At 36.8% G+C, this 23,927-nt stretch overlaps 5 protein-coding genes across 5 annotated transcripts; 1 reads left to right on the top strand and 4 right to left on the bottom strand.

The window, feature by feature from the left end:
* Window positions 1-420: 420 nt before the first annotated feature.
* LOC104819733 (NEP1-interacting protein 1-like) lies at window positions 421-3,022 on the bottom strand. Its single transcript, XM_010549942.1, has 5 exons — window positions 2,609-3,022; window positions 2,059-2,237; window positions 1,875-1,958; window positions 1,606-1,776; window positions 421-1,442 (listed from the first exon to the last, which is right to left on the bottom strand). The coding sequence occupies exons 1-5, from the start codon at window positions 2,766-2,768 to the stop codon at window positions 1,320-1,322; spliced, it is 717 nt and encodes a 238-aa protein (XP_010548244.1). The 5' UTR covers window positions 2,769-3,022; the 3' UTR covers window positions 421-1,319.
* Window positions 3,023-7,258: 4,236 nt separating this feature from the next.
* LOC104819732 (prolyl 4-hydroxylase 5) lies at window positions 7,259-9,497 on the bottom strand. The gene is made up of 8 exons (XM_010549941.2): window positions 9,163-9,497; window positions 8,979-9,066; window positions 8,483-8,580; window positions 8,286-8,383; window positions 8,043-8,172; window positions 7,769-7,956; window positions 7,572-7,665; window positions 7,259-7,481 (listed from the first exon to the last, which is right to left on the bottom strand). The coding sequence occupies exons 1-7, from the start codon at window positions 9,357-9,359 to the stop codon at window positions 7,592-7,594; spliced, it is 873 nt and encodes a 290-aa protein (XP_010548243.1). The 5' UTR covers window positions 9,360-9,497; the 3' UTR covers window positions 7,259-7,481; window positions 7,572-7,591.
* Window positions 9,498-10,110: 613 nt separating this feature from the next.
* LOC104819731 lies at window positions 10,111-11,484 on the bottom strand. The gene is made up of 4 exons (XM_010549940.2): window positions 11,359-11,484; window positions 10,996-11,250; window positions 10,703-10,791; window positions 10,111-10,385 (listed from the first exon to the last, which is right to left on the bottom strand). The coding sequence occupies exons 2-4, from the start codon at window positions 11,206-11,208 to the stop codon at window positions 10,229-10,231; spliced, it is 459 nt and encodes a 152-aa protein (XP_010548242.1). The 5' UTR covers window positions 11,209-11,250; window positions 11,359-11,484; the 3' UTR covers window positions 10,111-10,228.
* Window positions 11,485-12,199: 715 nt separating this feature from the next.
* Window positions 12,200-20,883, top strand: LOC104820187. The gene is made up of 10 exons (XM_019203134.1): window positions 12,200-12,481; window positions 12,830-12,951; window positions 13,056-13,254; window positions 13,376-13,596; window positions 14,058-14,176; window positions 15,235-15,327; window positions 19,430-20,020; window positions 20,114-20,275; window positions 20,346-20,429; window positions 20,806-20,883. Exons 4-10 carry the CDS (start codon window positions 13,449-13,451, stop codon window positions 20,881-20,883), a joined length of 1,275 nt encoding a protein of 424 aa, XP_019058679.1. The 5' UTR covers window positions 12,200-12,481; window positions 12,830-12,951; window positions 13,056-13,254; window positions 13,376-13,448.
* A 365-nt stretch (window positions 20,884-21,248) lies between these two features.
* LOC109116896 lies at window positions 21,249-22,294 on the bottom strand. The gene has a single exon (XM_019203157.1). It carries the CDS (start codon window positions 21,949-21,951, stop codon window positions 21,775-21,777), a length of 177 nt encoding a protein of 58 aa, XP_019058702.1. The 5' UTR covers window positions 21,952-22,294; the 3' UTR covers window positions 21,249-21,774.
* Between the last annotated feature and the right edge of the window lie 1,633 nt (window positions 22,295-23,927).

Here is a 23,927-nt window from a genome sequence, read left to right as displayed (position 1 = left end):
TGTTAAAAATAAAAATAATGATTTCATATCGATGATATCCAAGTTTTTTGAACCGACTATATATACTCCATTACCATGGAGAAAAAAAAAATGTGAAAAATTATAAACGCATGTGAAGTTTTTCATAACCAAACACAATGCATATATATATGGCTGGTAAAGTCAAGGAATTTAAGGGTTTGATGTAAATTGTGTGTGAGCTTACTCCTTATATGATTAATATCTCAAAAATTAAATATTTCTCAATATTTACCAAAACCAAATATTTTCTTAATTTTATTTTCAACCAATTTGACATATATATAAGCTTAGTGCGTTACATTATGTTGATGTCCTTTTTTTTTATATTTTGTCTAAAATACTTTCCCGGAATATAAAATTCAGAAATATATAGTTTGCAAATGAACCAAAAACATAGGCTAAAATTCATCATCATCTTGTTATTATTATCATCGTCTTATCATTGCATGCTTTTTTTGTTTGTCGGATAAAATTCAGGCAGAACATCTCTTAGTAATCCTGATTCTAAGACCGTCTTTTACGTGAAGGGGAGCTGCGGCATTTGGCTCAACATTTTACCCCTCGACGACGTCAATGTCGTAGGTTTGTATGATCTTAACGAGCACTGTCTTCAACTGCGTGAACCGCAAAGAACTTTGCGGGAGGCTTGTGTTTTAACCCTCCGTCCGCGCTGATCCATCTCTCGGGTTTGAAATCTGAAGCGTCTTCCCCCCATACCGCTTCCATCCGCCCCATCGCGTAACTGATGATCAAAATCTTCGAATTTACACCGACCCTATGCCCACTCGGAGTCTTGCGTTGGAATGGGATCACGGGGTAAAGCCTTGGGGTTTCGCACAATGCAGCGTGTAAATATACCAACTTCTCCGGCTCCTTTGGATCAAATGCCTTCTCATCTTCTTCATCACGACGGAGAATTTGAATTCTTGGCATTTTCGTCCTTATTTCTTGTTCGAATCTTGCTCACAACGTTAGGGTATAGCCTCTACCTCTCTCCCTACTGTCGTAAATGTTACGATGGTGTCTCTTTGGAATTTTTCATCATTAGGGTTCAAGAGCTTGTACTTGGCCGGTCCGACATTCATGTAAGATGCCAATAAATCCGTAGCTTGTGTCTTGGAAAGAAGCCCCCGAGCTCATTTCCACCCAATAAATCCGTAGCTTGGGCTTAAAACTATGTATTCTTTTTTCATATAAATCTATAAATTTTATAATTTAATTATAATTCACAAATCGGTATGATGTCATGTAAAGGCAACGCAAATGGTTTGTTTGTTTGTGAAGGAAGAAAAGAGAGTTTACAGGTCCCGTCGACACAAGGGACAAGATCCATGCCTGAGAAGCCAAATATCTATGCATGGCAGATGAAACATGTGGTGGCATTGCGGCAATCTCCTCACCGTTTCACCCATCTGGAAATCCTGCCCAAAAAAAAAACATGACGAGGAACCCAATAAAAAACATTTCAGATTCGTGATTCGGGAAGAAGATTCAACAAGAAAACATGATGAGGAACCCATTAACAGATTCCAGATTCGTGATTCCGTGATTCGAAGAAGAAGAAGAAGAAGTTGTGTTTAGAACCTGAAGACAGACAGAACAAGAGACTTTGTTGCCAGAAGCATCAGTTATGGTGTTCTTGCAGGTGATTTTGACCTTTGGGATCTTCTCAACAATGTCTCCTGCCAGTCCCTTTGAGCCACCTGTGTCAAATATGCTCGAGAGCTCATCAGATGTCGCGTCCGCAGCTCCCATCTGATCAGATCAAGAAAGGGAAAACAAAAGGATCAGGAAATTGAGTGAGAACCCCTTACAGCAAATGGATCAATACTGCATTCTGCGTATAAAAGTACCTGACTTTGTACCGCACTTAGCATTGCCGGACCTATCCGCTCCCGTACAAGTCTCCCACTTAGCAGACTGACTATTACATCAACCTGGACAGGATTTACATGGAACATGAATCATTATAAGCTCAGATTTCATTATGATTTTTGAAGGTTCTTTGTGTAGTTGGGTAGAAAAAGGAAGAATTACTAGGTAGAGAAAGCATCCAAAACCAGAATCGTCGGATTTCCAGAGGACAAGAGAGGATTCGAAGACCTCGATCGAGAAAACAGCCCCTGAAATGGCTCCAACCGCAGCTCCTCTAACGAAACCACTCTCTGTTTCTTGTCCTATCAAAGCTCCTGTAAGTGCCCCCAACAATGTGCCGACTGACAACATGCACAAGACGAAATGGAAACACATTTCTCAGTCCCCATAATCAAAGTTTCAACCTTTCTATCAGAGAATTCCGAAATAAGGAAAGAGTAGATATGAAAATTCATGGGCAAGCATAAAATATTCTCTAATAGAACCTAATGATTCCAAATGATCAAAGCCATCCAATAGGGGAAAACCACTAGATTCTTTTCACAATGCTTAGATTTTCGAATCTGGGCAAGCATAAAACAAAGATACCGCAACACTATAATTGAGATTATTGCAGAAAATAGCATCCCAACACTGTAAGACAAAGAGTCAAGTTCCAGTCAAGTAATCCAGAAACAAAAAGCCAGATATCGTAGCTAACTAAGAGCCAAACCTAAGGCAAATAGGAAGGTCAAGATCGCGGAAACAAATGTGCCAATAACAGCGGAGACGGCGAAATGGCAAGCGTCTTTAATCCGTTCGACGAAATTATCGAGAGAAGGACACGACGAAAGGGGACAAAACCCAGATCGGTATGATGGAAAAGACGACATCTTCTAGCGAGAGAGAACACCAAACACGATCTGAGATTGAAGAAGAACTCAGAGAAGAGCTTATATACGAACAAAAGAGAGAGAGAGATTGAGGGCGTGGATATGTATGCTTGCTTAGCCACAAAGCGAAGAGATGCAACGTCTCTCTACTTGCATTTAAAGCTTGGCTTGATCGCTTTCATGGCCAAAATGTTCCACCTGTAGGTGAAGGTGAAGGGAAAAATCTATGGCTACTGTCTCTCGTATGATCATTGTTGAAAACAGGACTCAGCTTTCACTGTCAAAGCACGAGAGAGACTGAGAGAGAAGCCGCGCAAGCTCCACGTGGCAATAACTTTCTACGCTTACCAATTTCATTTGGCAGGGTTTTAAGATAATAAAAAAAATCCTGAAAATATATTTTAGTAAGTTAAATATAAAAATTAAAATTATTTTTTGTTTCTTTAAATTTTTCATTGCAATAAATATACATATAATATGTGTGTCTGTAACCATAATTTGTTTTTGGGATTAAATTTAAACGTGAAAAACAAAGGTTATGTACTTATGTAGTTATGTGTCTATTTTCCACAAGAAAAACACGAATTAATTGTTAAATTTGAATATATATATTTATTCGAGTTAGGCGAAGAAGATTTAATTTTTACACCTATTCTAAAACAAAATAAATATTTAAAATATTCTCGATTAGTTAATATATATATAATTATATTAATAGAGAGAGAAAATGAAGTCTATCGGAAAAAAATATATTGAACTCCAAAATAATAATCCTTTAACACCCAAAAAAATTTGAAAGTGCACTTTTAAAAAACAAATACAAAGAAACTATTATTTAGAGGGTGGTATATTCATTTTGTTTCCATTATTGTACGAGCAACAAAAATATTAAAAGCTGATGTTGCTATATTCTTAAAGATATTTGAATTTATTTTAATCCGACAAAAACGACGGTCCGAAAAATAGAAGAAACCAGTATAGTAAATGAAAAAGAAAATCAATTTTATATCAACAACAACAGTATATGTTTATTTAATTCCAAGTTTTCCTAGGCCCGGCATTCGGGGCCAATTGCATCATAAATTTTAATTGAATTAAAGTCCAACGTTATAAAAAAAATATCCAATTTCATAAAAGGGATGTTCATTCGACCAATTATTGATATATATATATAGCCCCTGAGAAACATCATTTATTTAATTTCATAAATTATAAAACCCACAAAAATAATTCAATTGGTTTTGAATTCAACCTTAATTAAAATTATATGAAATGTGTTCAGATTATTCAGGTTATCCAGTTGATCATTGTTGATAGGATGCCATCGAAACTTAATTTTTGCAATAAATTATTGTTGAAGAGATGAAAAGTGATACAAATTACAAGCATGCGCTAAAAATTAAAGAAATTGTCGAAGAGATAAAAAAAAAAATTATACGATAGATTTTCGAATAACTTTTTATTTTGTTATTTTTTGTTAATCCAGAAGTTCGACCCGACTATATCTCTCAGATGACCAGGGAAGTCAATGTGAATACATGTCCGAGAGGACCGGGAGAGTCCATGTGAATACACCTCCCCACGTAAAGACACATTGACCCATACCCACATTTGTTTGTGTTAGATTTTCGAATATTGAAAAGTATACAGAATTTTGCCTAGAATGTATATATATATGATCATGTAAATATATGAAACCGTTAAGATTAGTTTATCTTTTTAATCATATGGAGTGAGTATGATGGCTAATAGCCATTATATAAATTGATCATTTTGATTTGATATTAGCATGTATATGTTTGAATATCTTGTTTTCTTCTAATATATTTTTTTTGTTACGATCACCAACTAATCAAACGTTTAATCCAACTATATATCTTAAGATATCGAGACAGACTGTGTATCACAATTAAATTGTGTAGTTTCTATCCAATGACACCCTACCTTTTTCAATAAGTTATATCACTCGTTCATCACGAATTGGTTCTTCGAATATATATTTGGTCATAATATTTTGAATTATGAGAAAAATTGCATAATATATGTTTAAATTAATAAGATCAATTTATATGATTAGTACATCTATAATTTATAACATATCCCGGTTTCCGCCCATGGTATTCCTAAAATCCATATGTTTATGTAACTAGCAAAGATCAATCAACATAATAAATTACGTCGGTCCAACGATTATAAAGGAAAAATGGGAAAAAAGACGCAAGCTGTAATTGAGATGGAACTTATAATACAAAGGATTTTGATTGGTGGGGTCGTCTATTTCGGCACGGTGACACGGACACCTCACGTAACCTTAAACACAACCTTTTAAAAAAAAACTTATCATTAATGATTTTAAATTTCAATTACCAAAAAACCCTCATCATTAATTATAACTTGAGTTGACGTAATTTATTTTTTTCGGTTAATTTATTTTCCAATTTGGATTTGTTTCAGTTTATTTATTTTCAAGTTTGGATTTTTTATTTTGTTGGTATATTGTATTTCTTTAGGTTTATTTATTGTCCAGTTATTATATAAAAAAAGAAAAAATGATATTTTCCTACACCAATTTAGTAAAATGTGATCTTTTTCTATATGAATTTTTAATTTGACAAAAACCTACACTATATTGTCAAATGTCCCAAAATCATATACGAATTACCCAATTTTATTACAATTTACTACACAATCTGAAACGGTGTTAAAATATCTGTTAATTGCTGATGTGGAAGACCACGTGGCGGCTGATATGAAGATCACGTGGAAAATTTTGCCATATCAGCATGCCACGTCAGATTTTCAAAAAATAAAATTAATTTTTTTTAAAAATAAATCGAAAATAAAATAAAATATAAAAAATAAAAAATACATATATATACATATACATACATACAAACATATATAAATACATATACATATATATATATATATAAACATATGCAATACATATATATATATATTGTATATATACATACATACATATATGTATGTATACATACAAAATAAAAAATATATATATATATATACATATATCTATATGTGTATATACATATATATTCATATCTATATATAAATACAAATATAAATATATATATTCCTATGTATAAATATATCTATATATACATACAAAATAAAAAATATACACACATATATACATACATCTATACAAATATATATATATATATATATACATAAATTTTTAATTTATTTATTAATTATATTTTTTCTATTTATATTTGATTAATTTTTAATTAATTCATAAAATCAAATAATATTTTTAATGAAAAAATTAAAAAACAACTTCTTACATATAATAAAATTTAAATTTGAGTTGAGTCATTCAAATCAAATATATATATATATATTGTATATATACATATATATACATACATATATATATGTATGTATACATATAAAATATAAAAAAAAATACATGTACATACATATATCTATACGTGTATATACATATATATTCATATCTATATACAAATACAAATATAAACATATATACTCCTATGTATTAATATATCTATATATACATACAAAATAAAAAATATACACATATATATACATGCATCTATACAAATATATATATATACATACGTACAAATATATTTATATATACATAAATTTTTAATTTGATATACAAGTATATAGTTATATATACATAAAAAAATAAAAAAATACATATATATACATATACGTACATACAAATATATTTATATATATACAAATATATGTATGTATATATATATATTTGTATAGATGTATGTATATATATGTGTATATTTGTTATTTTGTATGTATATATAGATATATTTATACATAAGAGTATATATATTTATATTTGTATTTGTATATAGATATGAATATATATGCATATACATATAGATGTATGTATATATATGTATTTTTTTTATTTTGTATGCATACATATATATATATGCATTGCATATGTTTATATATGTATACATGTATATGTATTTATATATGTGTATGTGTGTATATATAAATATATTTGTATGTATGTATATGTATATATGTATTTTTTTCGATTTTACTTTCTTTTTTTTTTTTAAATTTTTTAAATTTTTTAGTTTTTTTTAATTTTGTTTAATTTTTTGAAAATCTGACGTGACATGCTGATGTGACAAAATTTTTCACGTGGCCTTCTACGTCAGCCGTCATGTGGTCTTCCACGTCATCAATTAACAGACATTTTAACACCGTTTCGGATTGTGTAGTAAATTGCAGTAAAATTGGATAATCCGTGTATAGATTTGATACATTTGATAATATAGTGTAGGTTTTTGTCAAATTAAAAATTTGTGTAGAAAAATGTCACATTTTATTAAATTGGTGTAGGAAAATGTCATCCGTAAAAAAACTGCTTGAGGAATATTATGGAAGGCAAAAACATGGGCAACATTACTCTTACGTCCAAGATTTGCTATACGGTTATACATTACACACATATATATACACTGATATACATAAATATATATATATAGAGAGAGAGGTTTATTGTCGTTAGGACAATGCCGTAATCAAGAGTGTTACAATAATCTCAAATAAGCGTTACAATAAAAAAAAAACAGCAAGAAGAAGAAGAAGAAGAAAATGGTTAATAAAAGACAAGCAACAACAGCTAACTGGAACTCATTCTGTGGACTGTCTGAATCCGTACAATCGTGAAGTTTCCAAATGGATTACCTGCGGCCAAAAGGAAAACTCAGTGGCTAACCCAACCAACTGATCACAGGTATGACCCGAGTACCCGAGCCAGTCCGATCAGTGGCTCACCTTTTCCTCAGGAGAGGGTTTTAGACCTTGAACTCGTGGACGTGGAACCATTTCGTGGATGACCACTTGTTCCCTTTGATCACCGGACAGCCACCTGAAACAAGAGGGTTTTTTTCCCGGTTAAAGAACGAGACAGAAACCGCCTGAATTAGCTAACGATGATAAGGTTTTCCCGAAAGGGGATTGTCTCCTCAAACCGTGTAAGCTCGAAGGGTCCAGAGAGGCATCGGGTGTCATGCTCCAGAAAAGCAGTGCGTCTCCCATCTTTGGCATAACGGACAGTCCTTCTTTTCCGCATTGGGAAAGCTCGTTCCACCACGGCACCGCGCTGATGTTTCCCTTTGCAGCAGGGAATACGGTTTCGCCCCCTTCTTCAACATCCGATCTAGCATGTAAAGAGCAAAGATTTCAGCGTAAGGAATGATAGAAAACCGGTAGGATCGGAGATCATCAGAATGTTCCATTACATACAGATACATAAGGACTGTAGCAATTCTCTGCCCTCCGTTCTTGACGTTGAACTCGTCCAAGAAATAGTCGAAGTGAGGCTCATACTTCTGCCCAACTTCATAGTGGAGAACTTGAAGACCTTCCCCGTTTTCTGCACGGCATCACATCACATCGATGCTATGAATTCAGCAGACGAGAGATCGCTGTCCCGTTATTACTACATCCGAGATTCATTACAGCATCTAAAGCCTTCTAGGCACGTACCTACGGGAATGAAGGTGAAATCTGAAATCCTCTGCTCAATCTCCTCAACGACTTTATCGTGTCCTCTTCTAAGAAAGGTTCCCGAGCTTGTCCTTACTCTGCACATGATCAGGTTTGTACGGATAAGAGGAATCGGTTACAATTGCAGACATTTTCAGATTAAGCCGGAACGAGAAAGGATGCAGTTGGTATCCGACCTGCTATCTTTGCTTCCACCGGTTTTCTCATCAACCACAGCTGATTTCACCATATTGGGTTTGGCAAGGCTGATCAGATGCTCGCATTCCTCTTTGGTCTACAGAAACAAAGAATCGAAACGAGTGAGGAACAGATACATTCTTGGAGATCGACAGATTCTGCAATTTCTATCAACAGATTATCATTTCGGACAGTGACCCATCATCACATTTCTTATCTCTCATCTGGTAAATGAGGAAAGATTGCAACTTTTGGTGTTATGGAATCTGAACTGATGAATCGGCAAGATCTAAACCCGAAGCATAGGGAAGAACAAAGTCAACGTCTTCTGTTTCTTTTCTGTGATCGATCAAAATCCAGCATAGATAAGATCCAGTGCAAAAGAATTACCAGATTTCATAGCTTGTACGACAAGAAAAACTCGAACTGTGTGAACATGGATGGATCAGTTCAAGTTCTAAACAAGCGTAATCAGCCCAGAAACACACAACTCACCAAGAAATTGTGGTAAACGACAGCTCTGGGCTCCCACGAAATCACTTCGACCCAACGCTCGCCATTTCCATCGTCTCCGTAGCTCTTCCTGCTCAAAAATTCAAAACCCGTGTCGGAATCAGACAACAATGTACACTTCCGACGACCCCCGACCAAACCAAAGAATGCGACAAGAAAGACCCACCTGCCCTCGCTCCTCCGTACAATGGAGGTCAAGTCGTTCGTCTTCGGAGAACTCCTGCTGGAGTTGGGAAGTGAGAGGATTCCGAGACCGAGAAGAATCAGAATCACGAAAGTGAGCAGGATGAGCACAGTGAATGCCTGAGTCGATGGCGACGAAGATTTCCGCGGCTGATTGCGGTAATGCTTCGATTTCGCCATGGATGTTGGAGCGAGCTCTGAAGAACCCTAGAGATGGAGAAGGAGAGATCTGAAGAAATGGAAGAGAAAATTTGATCCAAGCTGACAGTGAGATGCATTTGATCGGAGCTTTATATATATATATATATATATATATTGTTTAAATTCATCGTCTTCGTCTTCGCGTGTTTGTTAGATACAGACACAATGGTGGCTTGACTTTCTAACTCCCACGCCGTATACACTATTTCTATCTTCTTAGTTTCCTCCCAAGTATTTATTATTTCTTATGTTTTGACCCCGTCATAATGAAATAGCTTTTAAAACTCCAAGAAATCATTAAATAAGTCGAGTAAAACATGCTAAATGCAGCCAAAATGTTGGATAAAAAGCATCAATCGACTAATCCAAATTATAATATTGTTTTAGAAAAAATAACGGATCTGAAAATTTCGAATTATAATAATTCAAGTTTGACTAAATGGAAATAGTTTATTCGTATAAATAAATTCGAGTTTGCCATGGTGGTGGGCATCATGATCTTGATATTAAATTGCAGAGGAAGTAGAAATATCATGATAGACATTATCAATGCATGATCTAGTCACTTCACATTATTATATTTATGTAGATACATACACATATGTATATGCGTTCATTTGGGGTTTGGTCAACTTGATGAAAGAGACCAAGCCAACATTTCATCTCCATCTTAAGTGGTTAACCACTTGCATTCGTATTACGTATGTGTATAAATACTTTTGGTCATATATATACGGAACAAATATACATATGTGAATGAATACATTGTACATATAGATATATACGCACGCATGCATGTATTTACAATTTATTACATATATTGAAAAAAGAAACAGTTGATGAAGGTTTTAAAAGACATTGAGGGAAGTAGGGTACAGAGGGACATTAGTCTTGAAAGAGAAACAGTTTGGCACATAAGAGAATCTTCGTCTTCTTCTCTTGGAATCTGCAGGTCCAAGTCCAAGTGCAGGCTGGTTCAAGTATGCATACTTGCTCTTGGTCCACCTGATACAGACCCGATAATCCCGAAATTAGTCGAAAACCGAGTTTTCCAGGGCACAAGTGAATGGGATTTAACTGATCCCAACATGAAGTTCATCGCCTCCGAGTTCATCAGCCTCTGTCCCGAGGACTGGCTCATGAACTAAAACAGAGTTTTGGCATGTGTTTAAAGATTCTGATAATCATGGGCATAAATGATGTTTGTTCATAAGATGTTCAAGAAAATCCTGGACCAGGCAGGATCCTCCTTTTGCAGGCCAATGAATGATACACACACACACACATATCATGTAACCTTAGATGAATGAGATTGAACTGACCAGTCTTTTATCCCAACATGAAGTTCATCGTCTCTGATTTCCAGTTCATTCAAGTCTAAGCTTTCTTCGAAGCATTTGTACTCTTCTTCCTACAAAAGATAACAGTTAGAAAAACGCCTCTATATCTCGATTTGATCTTTAAGGAGATCTACAAGAAACACCGAAGTATCTGTCACCGCATGAAACTGAAAAAAGAGTATCCTTTTTCACAAGGTTGTCCAGATTGCATCATTTACCAACAATCAAGAAAACAACAAATTAACCGCACAAGAATCGGGAATCAAAAGTCATACAGAGAGTTTGCGGGCTCTGACACGAGCTGCTGCCTTGATAGCGGCGAAGAGATGATCCTCTTCTGTGATCTGCTTCTGCCTCCAGAACTTCTTGATCTGTTTATTGGTTATGCTCTCACCACCTATCTTTCTAACCCCAGATCCTGCCAGTGGAAGCTGTGGCAGATAACTTCTCAGACACAAACTCTCAGTCTCCTCCTTAATCTGCTTCATCTTGCCAAGAACGTGTCCTGTCCCCGACCTCTACAAATTCACCTGCCAAATACACAAAACCAGATACTCCACAAGCAGCAAGAGGGTATGATCCTTTGAAACAAAGGATTCACAGAGGAAAACCCAGAAGCTACTAATCCAAAAACCTACCTTTCAACAAGAGATACCAAGAGATCGACAACGTCTACCCTTCAGGTTTTGTGGTGGATAATCTTGAAAGGTAAGAGAGATACATATACAAGAAAACAGACCGGTGGTTGTAACTTGCAATCTTGGGCAACATCAAGGCATAAACAATTAGTGACATTGCTTTCGGTCACAGCCGTTTAAGTATATGACATCATCGATGTCACTGTCAACACCACCCACGAGCCATTTTCTATGATCTGAATTCTGTCCAATCAAATAACTACAGAGCTTTTGTTCTGTTCCTATGTATATCAATCTAGTTGGACATTGGCTAACTAAGTGATACACTAGGAAATCCAGTAAAATTGGTGATTTGTTTGAAAAGGATATAAATCAATTATCTGGGTCGTTCCTAAAATCACGATTCTCCAATCGAACCATCGGAAAAAATCCCTGAATAGAGACAGATACAACAACGACCTCATCCGAAACACAGCACTTGTGAACCAAACAACACAACGACGATGCCGTCGGAAAACGGCGGACCGACGACATAGATACGAGCGACGATTCGGCCACAGTTGTTGAGCTTGATCTTTGCCCGTTCCCGATGGATTCCCCAGTAATTTCGCGTCGGCTATCGTCCCCTTTGTGTTCCCGGCTTCGAAGTAGAAATCGAATGGGTACAGACGGTTCGGGTACAGATTCAGATTCGACCCTCATTCCTTGCAACTTCAGATCACGAACTCCATTGATCCTTTTTGTTCTTCCTCTTATTCTCCCTGTACCGAATTTCACCCGCTCTTCGGTCGGCCTGTTGGAGAATATAGGCGCCGCCAATGTTTGAGCCCTTAAGGCCCATTAATCTATAGGATATATTAATCGACAGATAGCCCACAACTTACGGGCCTTTAAGGCTATTGTTTGGGCTCTTTTGATGTTGTTTTATCTTAACGTGGAAGGGAGTAGTGCAGAGTGCACGAGAACGTACGTGAGTCTTGCCGCATGCAATTAAAACTCGCTATATCTGTAAATGTAATAAACCCGTTTCTGCGTATTGGGCGACCTCTGCTTTGCTCACAGTAAAATCCCTAATCCTCTCCGATTCTGTCGCGTTTCGCGCCTTTCTGCTTCTCTCGTAATGGTAAGGGTTCGTCTATCGTTTTCGCTCTTCTTCTTCGTCGACATTGTTTGGATGTACAAGTAATCTCTGGATTTGTTTTGATCGAATTTTCATGTTGTTGTCGGCATTGAGCTGTCTGTACATGATCACCTTCGTTGTCCTCGTTCCTTGGGTATCGATCTCGTTCGATATGACTTTCTTTATGCGTCGATCTGTGTCGAAAGTTCTTCTGGGTCACAGAGAGGGACCTGGCACTTCTCCAAGGAGGGAAATGTGATTTGAACCTGTATATTCTCCATGTTTTGCAATCTGACCTGTTTTATCATCTAATCTTTAGTTTTGCAATTAACTAGCTGCATTTCCATATAGGCCTGGTATCCTCGTGGTGGAGCACCTTACTCGTGTGTCTCGTGGTTTTACCTTTGTTACAATGGAAACCCTTGAAGACGCAGACCGATGCATTAAGTAGCTCGACCAGTACAGTTGAAAGGGTGATCGCACTGCAGACCTTTGTGACAATATCTCCATAGTTCGATATCATTCTTGTTGACTTGGTAGTTTTCTGACTGTATTCGGAATGTTTTGTGTCGGCTAGTTTGGGCAGCAATCAAAGATGATGAGTTCATTCTTGCCAGCATAAGTGAAACACGGCTTGATCAATGGCCAACTTAAACAGGATTTCCAAATGATCTGGTGCAACTATATTGCCCAACATCTATACAACCTCGGCATCCATATTCAACTCTCAACTAAGGAACGGGCATTATCAACAACTTGTAGTCAGGGCTTTTATGGTATTGCAGGCTTCATTCATCTGATGCTCTCTGATTTGTGCATTTTTGTTTCCTTTCCTGTTTACTGACAAGTGTTCTTTTCTCATACATTAAAGTTTTTTTTCCTTAAATGTTTGTCAAGTTCTGGTCTTGGCAGCCTGAAATTGCCTCCATCGTCATTGGTTCTCTCGTCTTCCAGAGGGTCGGATACTACCATGGACGAGAGGATTATGGGCACCACAGCAGGTCACCAAGACGCCCGTCATACAGAGGAGGATGTGACTATTCGGCTCGTGAGGAAAGAAGATCGAGGAGAGATCAGTCTTACTCTCCCTACAACAGGAGGTACTCCCGCGGTTCAAGGTGATCCCAATCTCCTTGGCAGCTGTAATCATAATAATGGCAGATGATAAGGATTTGCAACTTCTATCTCTTGGAAGGAGGTTTCTGTATTAGTTATATCCTTGAACAGGCAAGCAGTGTCTCTGAATTTGATCCTTTCGCTCAGTAGAGGATGAAATTTTGATGGGTGGTTTTCCGGGGGTTATTATAGAAATGCCTTTAAATGACACCAGCGACTTCAAGTAGTACCCTTGAGATTTTAGGGTTTTCAAAAAAAATAGAAAAACGCTGAAAAGACATTAACACCCTTAATGAATAGGACACGTGTCAAGATCAGAACGAACAAAGCGTAAATCTGAGAAGAAAATTTTTGAAAAAATACGTGGCAGTTTTAAAATTAAAAAACAAACATAAAAATAAAATATTGAACGGAAGAAGAACTTCCTGTCTCTTCATTTTCACGATTTCTCTGTAACGGACAGTGGGCGATTTCTCTCTTCCTTGGCGATTTCTGTTGCGATTTCTTCTTGCAATATCGTTCTCACTTCAGATGGCTTCGTCTTCTTCATCGTCTTCGGCTCCTAGTTACGAAGATATTCAGGTAAGTTTCGTATTTGAACTCACCGAGAAAGTGAGATATTTTTCTTAAAATTTTATGTCTGCGTGTTTGGATAAACAATAAAGGAAAATAAAACCGAGTAAAATGGGTCATGTTAGTGTAGTTATATGGATTAGAAAAGTTAGGGTTTCGGTTAGAAATTAGGAAACAATGTTTTTCATAATGTCGAGTCATATGGAACTTGAATCACGGTAATAGTGTCCAAATGGGTTATATTCGGCCATATTAGTGGAGTTATATAAGAAAAATTAGGGTTTCGATTAGAAAGTGAGAAATAATGTTATTCACAAAGTCGAATTTTATGGGAGTTGGGTCACGGTGTGAAAAAATGGTCGTACTAGTCACAACAGTCACATTAGAAGGGTATAACGAGTTAGACTAATCTGAGCAAACTTGTAAAACTGGTCACAACCAGTCACACTAGTCAAACTGGACAGGAATGTGTATTGGTCATACTAGTCAAATTCGTCGCACTTGAATGGTGTGACGAATATGACAAGTTTGACGAGTCTGATAAAACTGGTGTGGGAGTTGGGTCACGGTGTGAAAAACAGTCACATCAGAAGGGTAAAACGAGTTAGACTAATCTGAGCAAACTGGTATAACGATGTAGATTGTAATCACCAGAAACTTTGTGTGATAACATTATTTGAAAACCCTAGTTAAACTCGTCGCACTTGGTCCAAAAACCCAAAACTTTTTAATTAAGTTAATTCATCGAGGGTTTCGGTTAGAAAGTGAGAAATAATGTTATTCACAAAGTCAAATCGTATGGGAGTTGAGTCACGGAGTAAAAAATGGTCGTACTAGTCACAACGGTCTCATTTGAAGGGTATAACGAGTTAGACTATTGTGAGCAAACTTGTAAAACTGGTCACAACCCGTCACACTAGTCAAACTGAACAGGAATGTGTATTGGTCATACTAGTCAAATTCGTCGCACTTGAATGGTGTGACGAGTATGACAAGTTTGACGAGTCTGATAAAACTGGTCACTAGTGAAACAAAACTGATAATAAATGTTTATTTTCTTTTTGCAGGTTTCTTTTGTATACGATTTTAACGACATTCATCATGCTCCCAAGATCACAACAAAGTGTTATCCGTTTCAAACCATTCGCTCTCTTAAAAAGGCTCTAACAGATGAAGAATGGGCATATTTCAACAAAGAATCACAGTTTCGACACATTTTCCACCTTCAATGTGAAGACACGTTAAAGATGGTTCCGGTGTCTGTCCTTTTACATCGCGCATTAAAGCTTGAAGGAAACGTGAAAGAGTTGTGGTTTGTTCTTAACGGTGTACCCGTTAGATACTCGATCACCGAACATGCCATCATCTCTGGTCTAAACTGCGAAAAGTATCCCAAAGATTGGGCTGAACGCAGAGGACACGTGTTTCGGATGAAAATATTTGGACCTTCTAAGGTGACTATATCAGGAGCATTGGAGAAGTTGCATAACACTTCAACCACGGATGTGGAGGACAGAAAACGGTTAGCAATATTGATTTTGCTAGGCGGGGTAGTAGACCATGGTATAAAGGGCAATGATGTGATTCCCAATGCCTTAGTTGATATGGTTGAAAATCTGGAATTCTGTGAAGATAATAACCCTACTGAACAAGTGTCTTAACTTGGAACTCATCCTAACTCCCTACTTTCGAAACCCTACCTTATTTGAGACAATGTCCTAAACCCCAAACACAACACTAAGGTTTTAGTAGAGATTGTGTCACACATTGGTTAGGGTAGATGATATATTTTTTTCAGAGGAACTTCGAATAACAGAAACACGTTAAATATGTTATAATAACCCATTTACACCACATCGAACCGCCAAAACTTGATTTAGAGCAACTTTTTTTCTAAAAATCCGTCTCACCCGTCAAACCGTCACACTCGTCAAACCATCTCACCCGTCAAACCGTCAGAATCGTCAAACCGTCTCACCTTACTTAATTTCGCAAATTTTTCAGTTGTAAACCTTAAACATATAGATAATAACCCTACTGAACAAGTGTCTTAACTTGGAACTCATCCTAACTCCCTACTTTCGAAACCCTACCTTATTTGAGACAATGTCCTAAACCCCAAACACAACACTAAGGTTTTAGTAGAGATTGTGTCACACATTGGTTAGGGTAGATGATATATTTTTTTCAGAGGAACTTCGAATAACAGAAACACGTTAAATATGTTATAATAACCCATTTACACCACATCGAACCGCCAAAACTTGATTTAGAGCAACTTTTTTTCTAAAAATCCGTCTCACCCGTCAAACCGTCACACTCGTCAAACCATCTCACCCGTCAAACCGTCAGAATCGTCAAACCGTCTCACCTTACTTAATTTCGCAAATTTTTCAGTTGTAAACCTTAAACATATAGATAATAACCCTACTGAACAAGTTCATGACAAATTATATAAAAAAAATACAAATTACACCGAAGTCTTTATTACATAATACAAATATAAGTTCATAACTCATACGTCTGTGACATCGTCAAACCGTCACACTCGTCAAACCATCTCACCCGTCAAACCGTCAGAATCGTCAAACCGTCTCACCTTACTTAATTTCGCAAATTTTTCAGTTGTAAACCTTAAACATATAGATAATAACCCTACTGAACAAGTGTCTTAACTTGGAACTCATCCTAACTCCCTACTTTCGAAACCCTACCTTATTTGAGACAATGTCCTAAACCCCAAACACAACACTAAGGTTTTAGTAGAGATTGTGTCACACATTGGTTAGGGTAGATGATATATTTTTTTCAGAGGAACTTCGAATAACAGAAACACGTTAAATATGTTATAATAACCCATTTACACCACATCGAACCGCCAAAACTTGATTTAGAGCAACTTTTTTTCTAAAAATCCGTCTGTCCGGCTATTCATAGTGTGTTTGATTGTTTTTTTTATTTTTACAGCATATCAACGAAGCAATGTATGAAATCCGTCAACGTGTGCAAAATCTGGAACCTGTCCACAAGAAGTTCTTTCTTTGTGACGTGCAGTGTTGTGAATACTTCAAGTATTGGGAAATAGGGCAGAAAGAACTCGACGGTATTGGATAATAACCCTACTGAACAAGTGTCTTAACTTGGAACTCATCCTAACTCCCTACTTTCGAAACCCTACCTTTGTCACCCAATGGACAGACACGCCAGGATTTGTCAATGACGGAATATTCAGCACACTAATGAAACCTTTGTAATGCTCCAATTTTCGGGATCCACCGCCAAGTGGTAAATCTCCACTGATATATTGTCCAATACCGTCGAGTTCTTTCTGCCCTATTTCCCAATACTTGAAGTATTCACAACACTGCACGTCACAAAGAAAGAACTTCTTGTGGACAGGTTCCAGATTTTGCACACGTTGACGGATTTCATACATTGCTTCGTTGATATGCTGTAAAAATAAAAAAAACAATCAAACACACTATGAATAGCCGGACTAATCAAACTAGTATAAACTGTCATAATACTTACATCGTCCGTGAGGGTAGATGATATATTTTTTTCAGAGGAACTTCGAATAACAGAAACACGTTAAATATGTTATAATAACCCATTTACACCACATCGAACCGCCAAAACTTGATTTAGAGCAACTTTTTTTCTAAAAATCCGTCTCACCCGTCAAACCGTCACACTCGTCAAACCATCTCACCCGTCAAACCGTCAGAATCGTCAAACCGTCTCACCTTACTTAATTTCGCAAATTTTTCAGTTGTAAACCTTAAACATATAGATAATAACCCTACTGAACAAGTGTCTTAACTTGGAACTCATCCTAACTCCCTACTTTCGAAACCCTACCTTATTTGAGACAATGTCCTAAACCCCAAACACAACACTAAGGTTTTAGTAGAGATTGTGTCACACATTGGTTAGGGTAGATGATATATTTTTTTCAGAGGAACTTCGAATAACAGAAACACGTTAAATATGTTATAATAACCCATTTACACCACATCGAACCGCCAAAACTTGATTTAGAGCAACTTTTTTTCTAAAAATCCGTCTCACCCGTCAAACCGTCACACTCGTCAAACCATCTCACCCGTCAAAACCGTCAGAATCGTCAAACCGTCTCACCTTACTTAATTTCGCAAATTTTTCAGTTGTAAACCTTAAACATATAGATAATAACCCTACTGAACAAGTGTCTTAACTTGGAACTCATCCTAACTCCCTACTTTCGAAACCCTACCTTATTTGAGACAATGTCCTAAACCCCAAACACAACACTAAGGTTTTAGTAGAGATTGTGTCACACATTGGTTAGGGTAGATGATATATTTTTTTCAGAGGAACTTCGAATAACAGAAACACGTTAAATATGTTATAATAACCCATTTACACCACATCGAACCGCCAAAACTTGATTTAGAGCAACTTTTTTTCTAAAAATCCGTCTCACCCGTCAAACCGTCACACCCGTCAAACCATCTCACCCGTCAAAACCGTCAGAATCGTCAAACCGTCTCACCTTACTTAATTTCGCAAATTTTTCAGTTGTAAACCTTAAACATATAGATAATAACCCTACTGAACAAGTTCATGACAAATTATATAAAAAAAATACAAATTACACCGAAGTCTTTATTACATAATACAAATATAAGTTCATAACTCATACGTCTGTGACATCGTTGACGTACTGGCCGAACCTGATTTTCTTTTTCGAGTCTCACCAGGTCCAGGAAATCGGTTCTGTTTAGGCCTTCCACTTGCCCGTTTTTCTTCCACTATCGGCGGTAAAACCGTTATATCTGCAATGAACGATGGCAAGTTCCAATCACAACAATCAGGAACTGGATACACAGTCTCTTGGTAAGCCATGCGCCATGTTTCTCGCATGTAATATTCAGAACATAGATCGTATATCATATCGCCTTTTCCGATCATATGTGCTGCTGCAATTGCGTGACTACAAGGGTACCTATCCACGTCAAACATTTTGCAACCGCATGTTCTTTCTCCAAGATTAACAAAGTATCTTCTACAGTATTATGACAGTTTATACTAGTTTGATTAGTCCGGCTATTCATAGTGTGTTTGATTGTTTTTTTTATTTTTACAGCATATCAACGAAGCAATGTATGAAATCCGTCAACGTGTGCAAAATCTGGAACCTGTCCACAAGAAGTTCTTTCTTTGTGACGTGCAGTGTTGTGAATACTTCAAGTATTGGGAAATAGGGCAGAAAGAACTCAGGCTCTAACAGATGAAGAATGGGCATATTTCAACAAAGAATCACAGTTTCGACACATTTTCCACCTTCAATGTGAAGACACGTTAAAGATGGTTCCGGTGTCTGTCCTTTTACATCGCGCATTAAAGCTTGAAGGAAACGTGAAAGAGTTGTGGTTTGTTCTTAACGGTGTACCCGTTAGATACTCGATCACCGAACATGCCATCATCTCTGGTCTAAACTGCGAAAAGTATCCCAAAGATTGGGCTGAACGCAGAGGACACGTGTTTCGGATGAAAATATTTGGACCTTCTAAGGTGACTATATCAGGAGCATTGGAGAAGTTGCATAACACTTCAACCACGGATGTGGAGGACAGAAAACGGTTAGCAATATTGATTTTGCTAGGCGGGGTAGTAGACCATGGTATAAAGGGCAATGATGTGATTCCCAATGCCTTAGTTGATATGGTTGAAAATCTGGAATTCTGTGAAGAGTTTCCCTGGGGGAGATATACCTTCGACAAGATAGTCGATCAAATATTGAAGATGTATGCAAGCGATCCTGAACCGAAGAATAGATGGCACTGTCCTGGATTTGTAATACCCCTCATGGTGAGTATGTTTTTATATGTGTGTTTTTTTAATATGATTGAGCTTTCAATTATAGATGTTACTTGATGTAATTATTTGGTTTATATGTTGCAGTTGCTTCCTTTTGAATGTGTGGAAAGTTTAGGCGCAAACGGATGGTATATGGATGTGGAAGATGTTGATCCATCATGTCCTAGGATGTGCAAGAAACGCATCCAACCGGGTCTCTTTGTCACACATTCAAACGTGATGAAACGCATCGGTGTAACCTCACGGGTATGTAATGTTATCATATGAGTTAAATATGTTATAATGTTATCACTGATAACACGAGCTATTTTGTCAGGGAATTCGAAGTATTCTTCAAACAGAGGGGGAAGAAGTACATATTTTGTTTAATCTACATGAAGATGAAAGTAATCATCCACTGGTAAAAAGTTACCTGATACACGCCTTTATAGTCCTCCTGTTACGCAGGACTTTTGACGTATTCAAAGTGCGCAACTCCTCATGTTGGATTCCGTAGATATCTCAGGTCTTAGAATCCAATCATGGAACCGTCATATGACCAACACCACTAACGGAATCCGGAATGTATTGCACAACAAATTCTTGTCCACATTGTCTTCTCAAATTTACTGTTTCAATCTCCACGTGAAGCATGCTTCTTCCTCCGTTTATTTTGTCCATGAGATAAATAAACACTTGCTTGTCATTCGATATGTATATCGGCTCACTGTTTCCTTTTATAATCGGTAGATAACTTAACTGGATATTTGCTTTATCTTTGTCCACCTTCATATCAGAATATAACTCATCAACAAGATGTTTGTATGTCAAATCTGTCGGAGGAAAAAGGAATATCACGCCCTTGGCATCTTTAACTTTTCCTTCCCATTCATAATCCCCACTCGCATTTATTGTCCACTTGCCACTAGACTTATAATAAATAATCGTCATTTTTTCATCACATGCATCCATTATGCCTGTACAAAATAAACACAAACGGAGGCGCTGTTAGCTGGAAGAGTTCCAAGCAAGCGACCGTTGCAGATTCTACTACAGAAGCTGAGTATATTGCAGCGTCGGACGCATCAAAGAAGCAGTTTGGATCAGGAAGTTTGTTGGCGACTTGGGTGTCATTCCTAGTGCGGATAGCCCCATTGCTCTGTATTGTGACAACAATGGAGCGATCGCACAAGCGAAAGAACCCAGATCCCATCAATGATCCAAAAATATACTCAAAACGGAAAAGTAGATCTCTATTTATTTATTTTTATATATTATAATTATATAAATAATTAAAGGGTATTATTGAGAATCTACATTTATAAGGGTACGAGTGATGTTGGCGTTTTTTTTTTTTCTGAGGAAGGGTATCACTTGAAGTGAGATGTATCATTTAAGGGCATTTCTGCAATTGCCCCGGTTTTCCGGGCATGGTGGAATCAAATGAAGTTGTGTTTATAATTGGTGGCTGTCATTACATTTAACAAGCAAGGGTACATACCGTTATATAAAGTAATAGTTAAAATCTTTTATGTTTCCGTATCATGATGATTGAGTTTCTCCTCCCTCCCTTCATGCCCGCAGGCGTCGGTGACCGGATATGACAGAATCGTACGGGGGAGACTCGTAATGGAGAAGCATCAATCAGCTTCTGTCTGTCTGAATGGTTATGTATATGTGTGTATATGTATATATATCATACACAAAAAAGATGAACAGAGAGAGGAGGAAGAAGAAGAAGAAGGGACAAGATCAATACTAGCTAGCTAGTGGTGGGGGTGGTATCTGTGCCAACAGAGCAACATGAAGATACATTTCCTGGCGATGTAAAACCTAGAACGCCTCTCCTGCACCATTGCCAAACACCCTCCTCCTCTTCTCTCCATAGATGATGATGATGACCCTTTTTCCCCCATCCCCTTCTTCGATGAACACTGCCCCATTCTTTACATATAACCAGCCCAACTCACACTTCCGTCTCTGAATCAGATCGTGTTTCTCCTCCTCCTTCCTCTCTCTCTCTCTCTCTCTCTCTCTCTCTCTCTTTTTTGTTTTTTATTTTGAGGCGGTGGTGATGGGAATCAAAGAAGAGGAATGTGAAGAGGAGGCTATAAATAGAGGAGCATTAACATTATTCGAATTCCGAAGACGTTCACGTCAACCTCTTGCTTGTTATCCAACCCTCTCTTATTTCCCCTCTCCTCCTTCCACATTCTGTATATATGACGCTTCATTTATGTGACACGTATTCTTCGTTCATTTGCAACCTTATTATTTGATATTACATCCCGAAACCACTGTTATGTTCTATGTTATTGTTCCATATTATATATATACATATACACGCGCACACATGAATTTATTATATTTATTTATTTATTTCGTAAAACATAATTGCTTCACCATATTTTGCATAACTCCAAAACCTAAATTCCAGGCGAGTTTTGTAATCGACGAGAAAGCGCGTCTTGCGTCCGCTTTTTTTTTTTTCCAAGTTATTTTGCGTCAAGACTTGGTTGTCTTGAGCAAACCGTTGTCTGCTCAGGCGAATGCCGTCACGATCTGGCGGCACCCGTTCTCTGTGTGCCACGTGGCTCGTTCTGAGTGGCTACATGTGCTCAGGTGACTGTTCCGTTTTTTCTCCAACGGTACGGTTAGCCCCCTAACTTAATTATTGGCGTGATTAAATAAATAAACAAGCGAATTAGTTACGTAATTGTGTAAACGAAGGATATATGATTGTATGGGAAGAGAGAGAGAACCATCAATCATTCATTGGTGGATGGTATTTGCCACGTCAGCTTCTACCTACCACAGCTTGCAATATTCCTTCTCCTTCACATACACACACATGTATATATATGTTTGAAAAATAAATTAATTCCCGGACAAATTTTGGATAATCTTATAGGATTATGCATATAACCTAAGGTATCATAATGATTGGGTGTTTTTTATTTTTATTTTTATTTTTTTTGTGTGCGAGTGTGTGTTGTTCCTATACAAAAAAAAACGATATCGAACAAAACATTTTCTATTTTTTATATTTATTTCTAATATGTTTAGTAATTTGATTAAGAATTTTTTTTTGTTTGCAATTATCAATGAAATTTATAATTTATTTTTTGGGCCAAACTTCACATTAAGTTGGTTTAGGTGACACTTAAATTAGCATTATGGACCGATTAGGCCCAAAGTACCGATCTCTCGCTCTTTAATCAAAATTAGACCCATAAACTTTTAATAGGCCCAATATGATCCAAAATGGGATATGCGAAGAAAAATTCAACCTTTTTTTCAATTAACAACAGTTCGTAATTAAGTTTTATCCATTTTAATTTTTAACATTTTTTTTAACACTGAAACGTTAGCTTATTAATATACTTGTACTACTTTTTAATTTAAAGTATTATCACGCAAATTAACATAATCATATATACGTACACACGTGCACATATATGTATGTGTCAGGATATTCTCTGAATATTTCATAAATTTCAATTTTCTAATTAGTAATGATTATTGTTGGTCAAACTCCGGTCCAAATCTAACAACGGTTAGATATCCTTTTTCAACGGTGTCGGTAACGTTGACCTCCTTCTCAATCTCTCTCTTTAATCTCCACTTTGCCAACTACTAATGCTTCTATTTTAATCACATGCGAAAACTAATTAATTAGACCCAGTAAATAGTGGACGAGTGGTGAAAAAGTGTTGCTCTCAGGACCCTGATCACTAGTTCGAATCCAGTTGATGAGAAAAGAGGGGGATAATTTCTCGGCTGAAAAGATGTTGCTCTATGGACCTCTGTCTCCGAACCCCTAAAGGTTGTTCTCGGACCTAAGAGATATACATTAAACTGAAGATCTAAGTGAACTTTCTGATTATAAAAAAAATAATTAATTAGACTCTATATATAT

The sequence above is a fragment of the Tarenaya hassleriana genome, unplaced genomic scaffold (genome assembly GCF_000463585.1).
Source record: "Tarenaya hassleriana unplaced genomic scaffold, ASM46358v1 Cleome3, whole genome shotgun sequence".
Taxonomy (NCBI): Eukaryota; Viridiplantae; Streptophyta; class Magnoliopsida; order Brassicales; family Cleomaceae; genus Tarenaya; species Tarenaya hassleriana.
Note: the sequence above shows the minus strand (reverse complement) of the source record. Positions and strands in the feature narration are given on the sequence as shown.

Coding starts and splice junctions, on each gene's coding strand:
- LOC104819732 (XM_010549941.2), bottom strand. CDS start 9,359: ATGGCGAAATCGAAGCATTACCGCAATCAGCCGCGGAAATCTTCGTCG. Junction 8,581..8,978: donor TCGTTTACCACAATTTCTTG/GTGAGTTGTGTG, acceptor TTGTTTCTGTAG/ACCAAAGAGGAATGCGAGCA. Junction 7,957..8,042: donor GCTACAGTCCTTATGTATCT/GTATGTAATGGA, acceptor TTTACATGCTAG/ATCGGATGTTGAAGAAGGGG.
- LOC104820187 (XM_019203134.1), top strand. CDS start 13,449: ATGGACGAGAGGATTATGGGCACCACAGCAGGTCACCAAGACGCCCGT. Junction 13,597..14,057: donor AGGTACTCCCGCGGTTCAAG/GTGATCCCAATC, acceptor TGTAACGGACAG/TGGGCGATTTCTCTCTTCCT. Junction 20,430..20,805: donor ATGAAAGTAATCATCCACTG/GTAAAAAGTTAC, acceptor CCTTCATATCAG/AATATAACTCATCAACAAGA.
- LOC104819731 (XM_010549940.2), bottom strand. CDS start 11,208: ATGAAGCAGATTAAGGAGGAGACTGAGAGTTTGTGTCTGAGAAGTTAT. Junction 10,792..10,995: donor TCAGAGCCCGCAAACTCTCT/GTATGACTTTTG, acceptor TATCTTTTGTAG/GAAGAAGAGTACAAATGCTT. Junction 10,386..10,702: donor CATGTTGGGATAAAAGACTG/GTCAGTTCAATC, acceptor GGTCTGTATCAG/GTGGACCAAGAGCAAGTATG.
- LOC104819733 (XM_010549942.1), bottom strand. CDS start 2,768: ATGTCGTCTTTTCCATCATACCGATCTGGGTTTTGTCCCCTTTCGTCG. Junction 2,238..2,608: donor GACCTTCCTATTTGCCTTAG/GTTTGGCTCTTA, acceptor GCATGTTGTCAG/TCGGCACATTGTTGGGGGCA. Junction 1,959..2,058: donor TTGGATGCTTTCTCTACCTA/GTAATTCTTCCT, acceptor AATCCTGTCCAG/GTTGATGTAATAGTCAGTCT.
- LOC109116896 (XM_019203157.1), bottom strand. CDS start 21,951: ATGGGGCAGTGTTCATCGAAGAAGGGGATGGGGGAAAAAGGGTCATCA.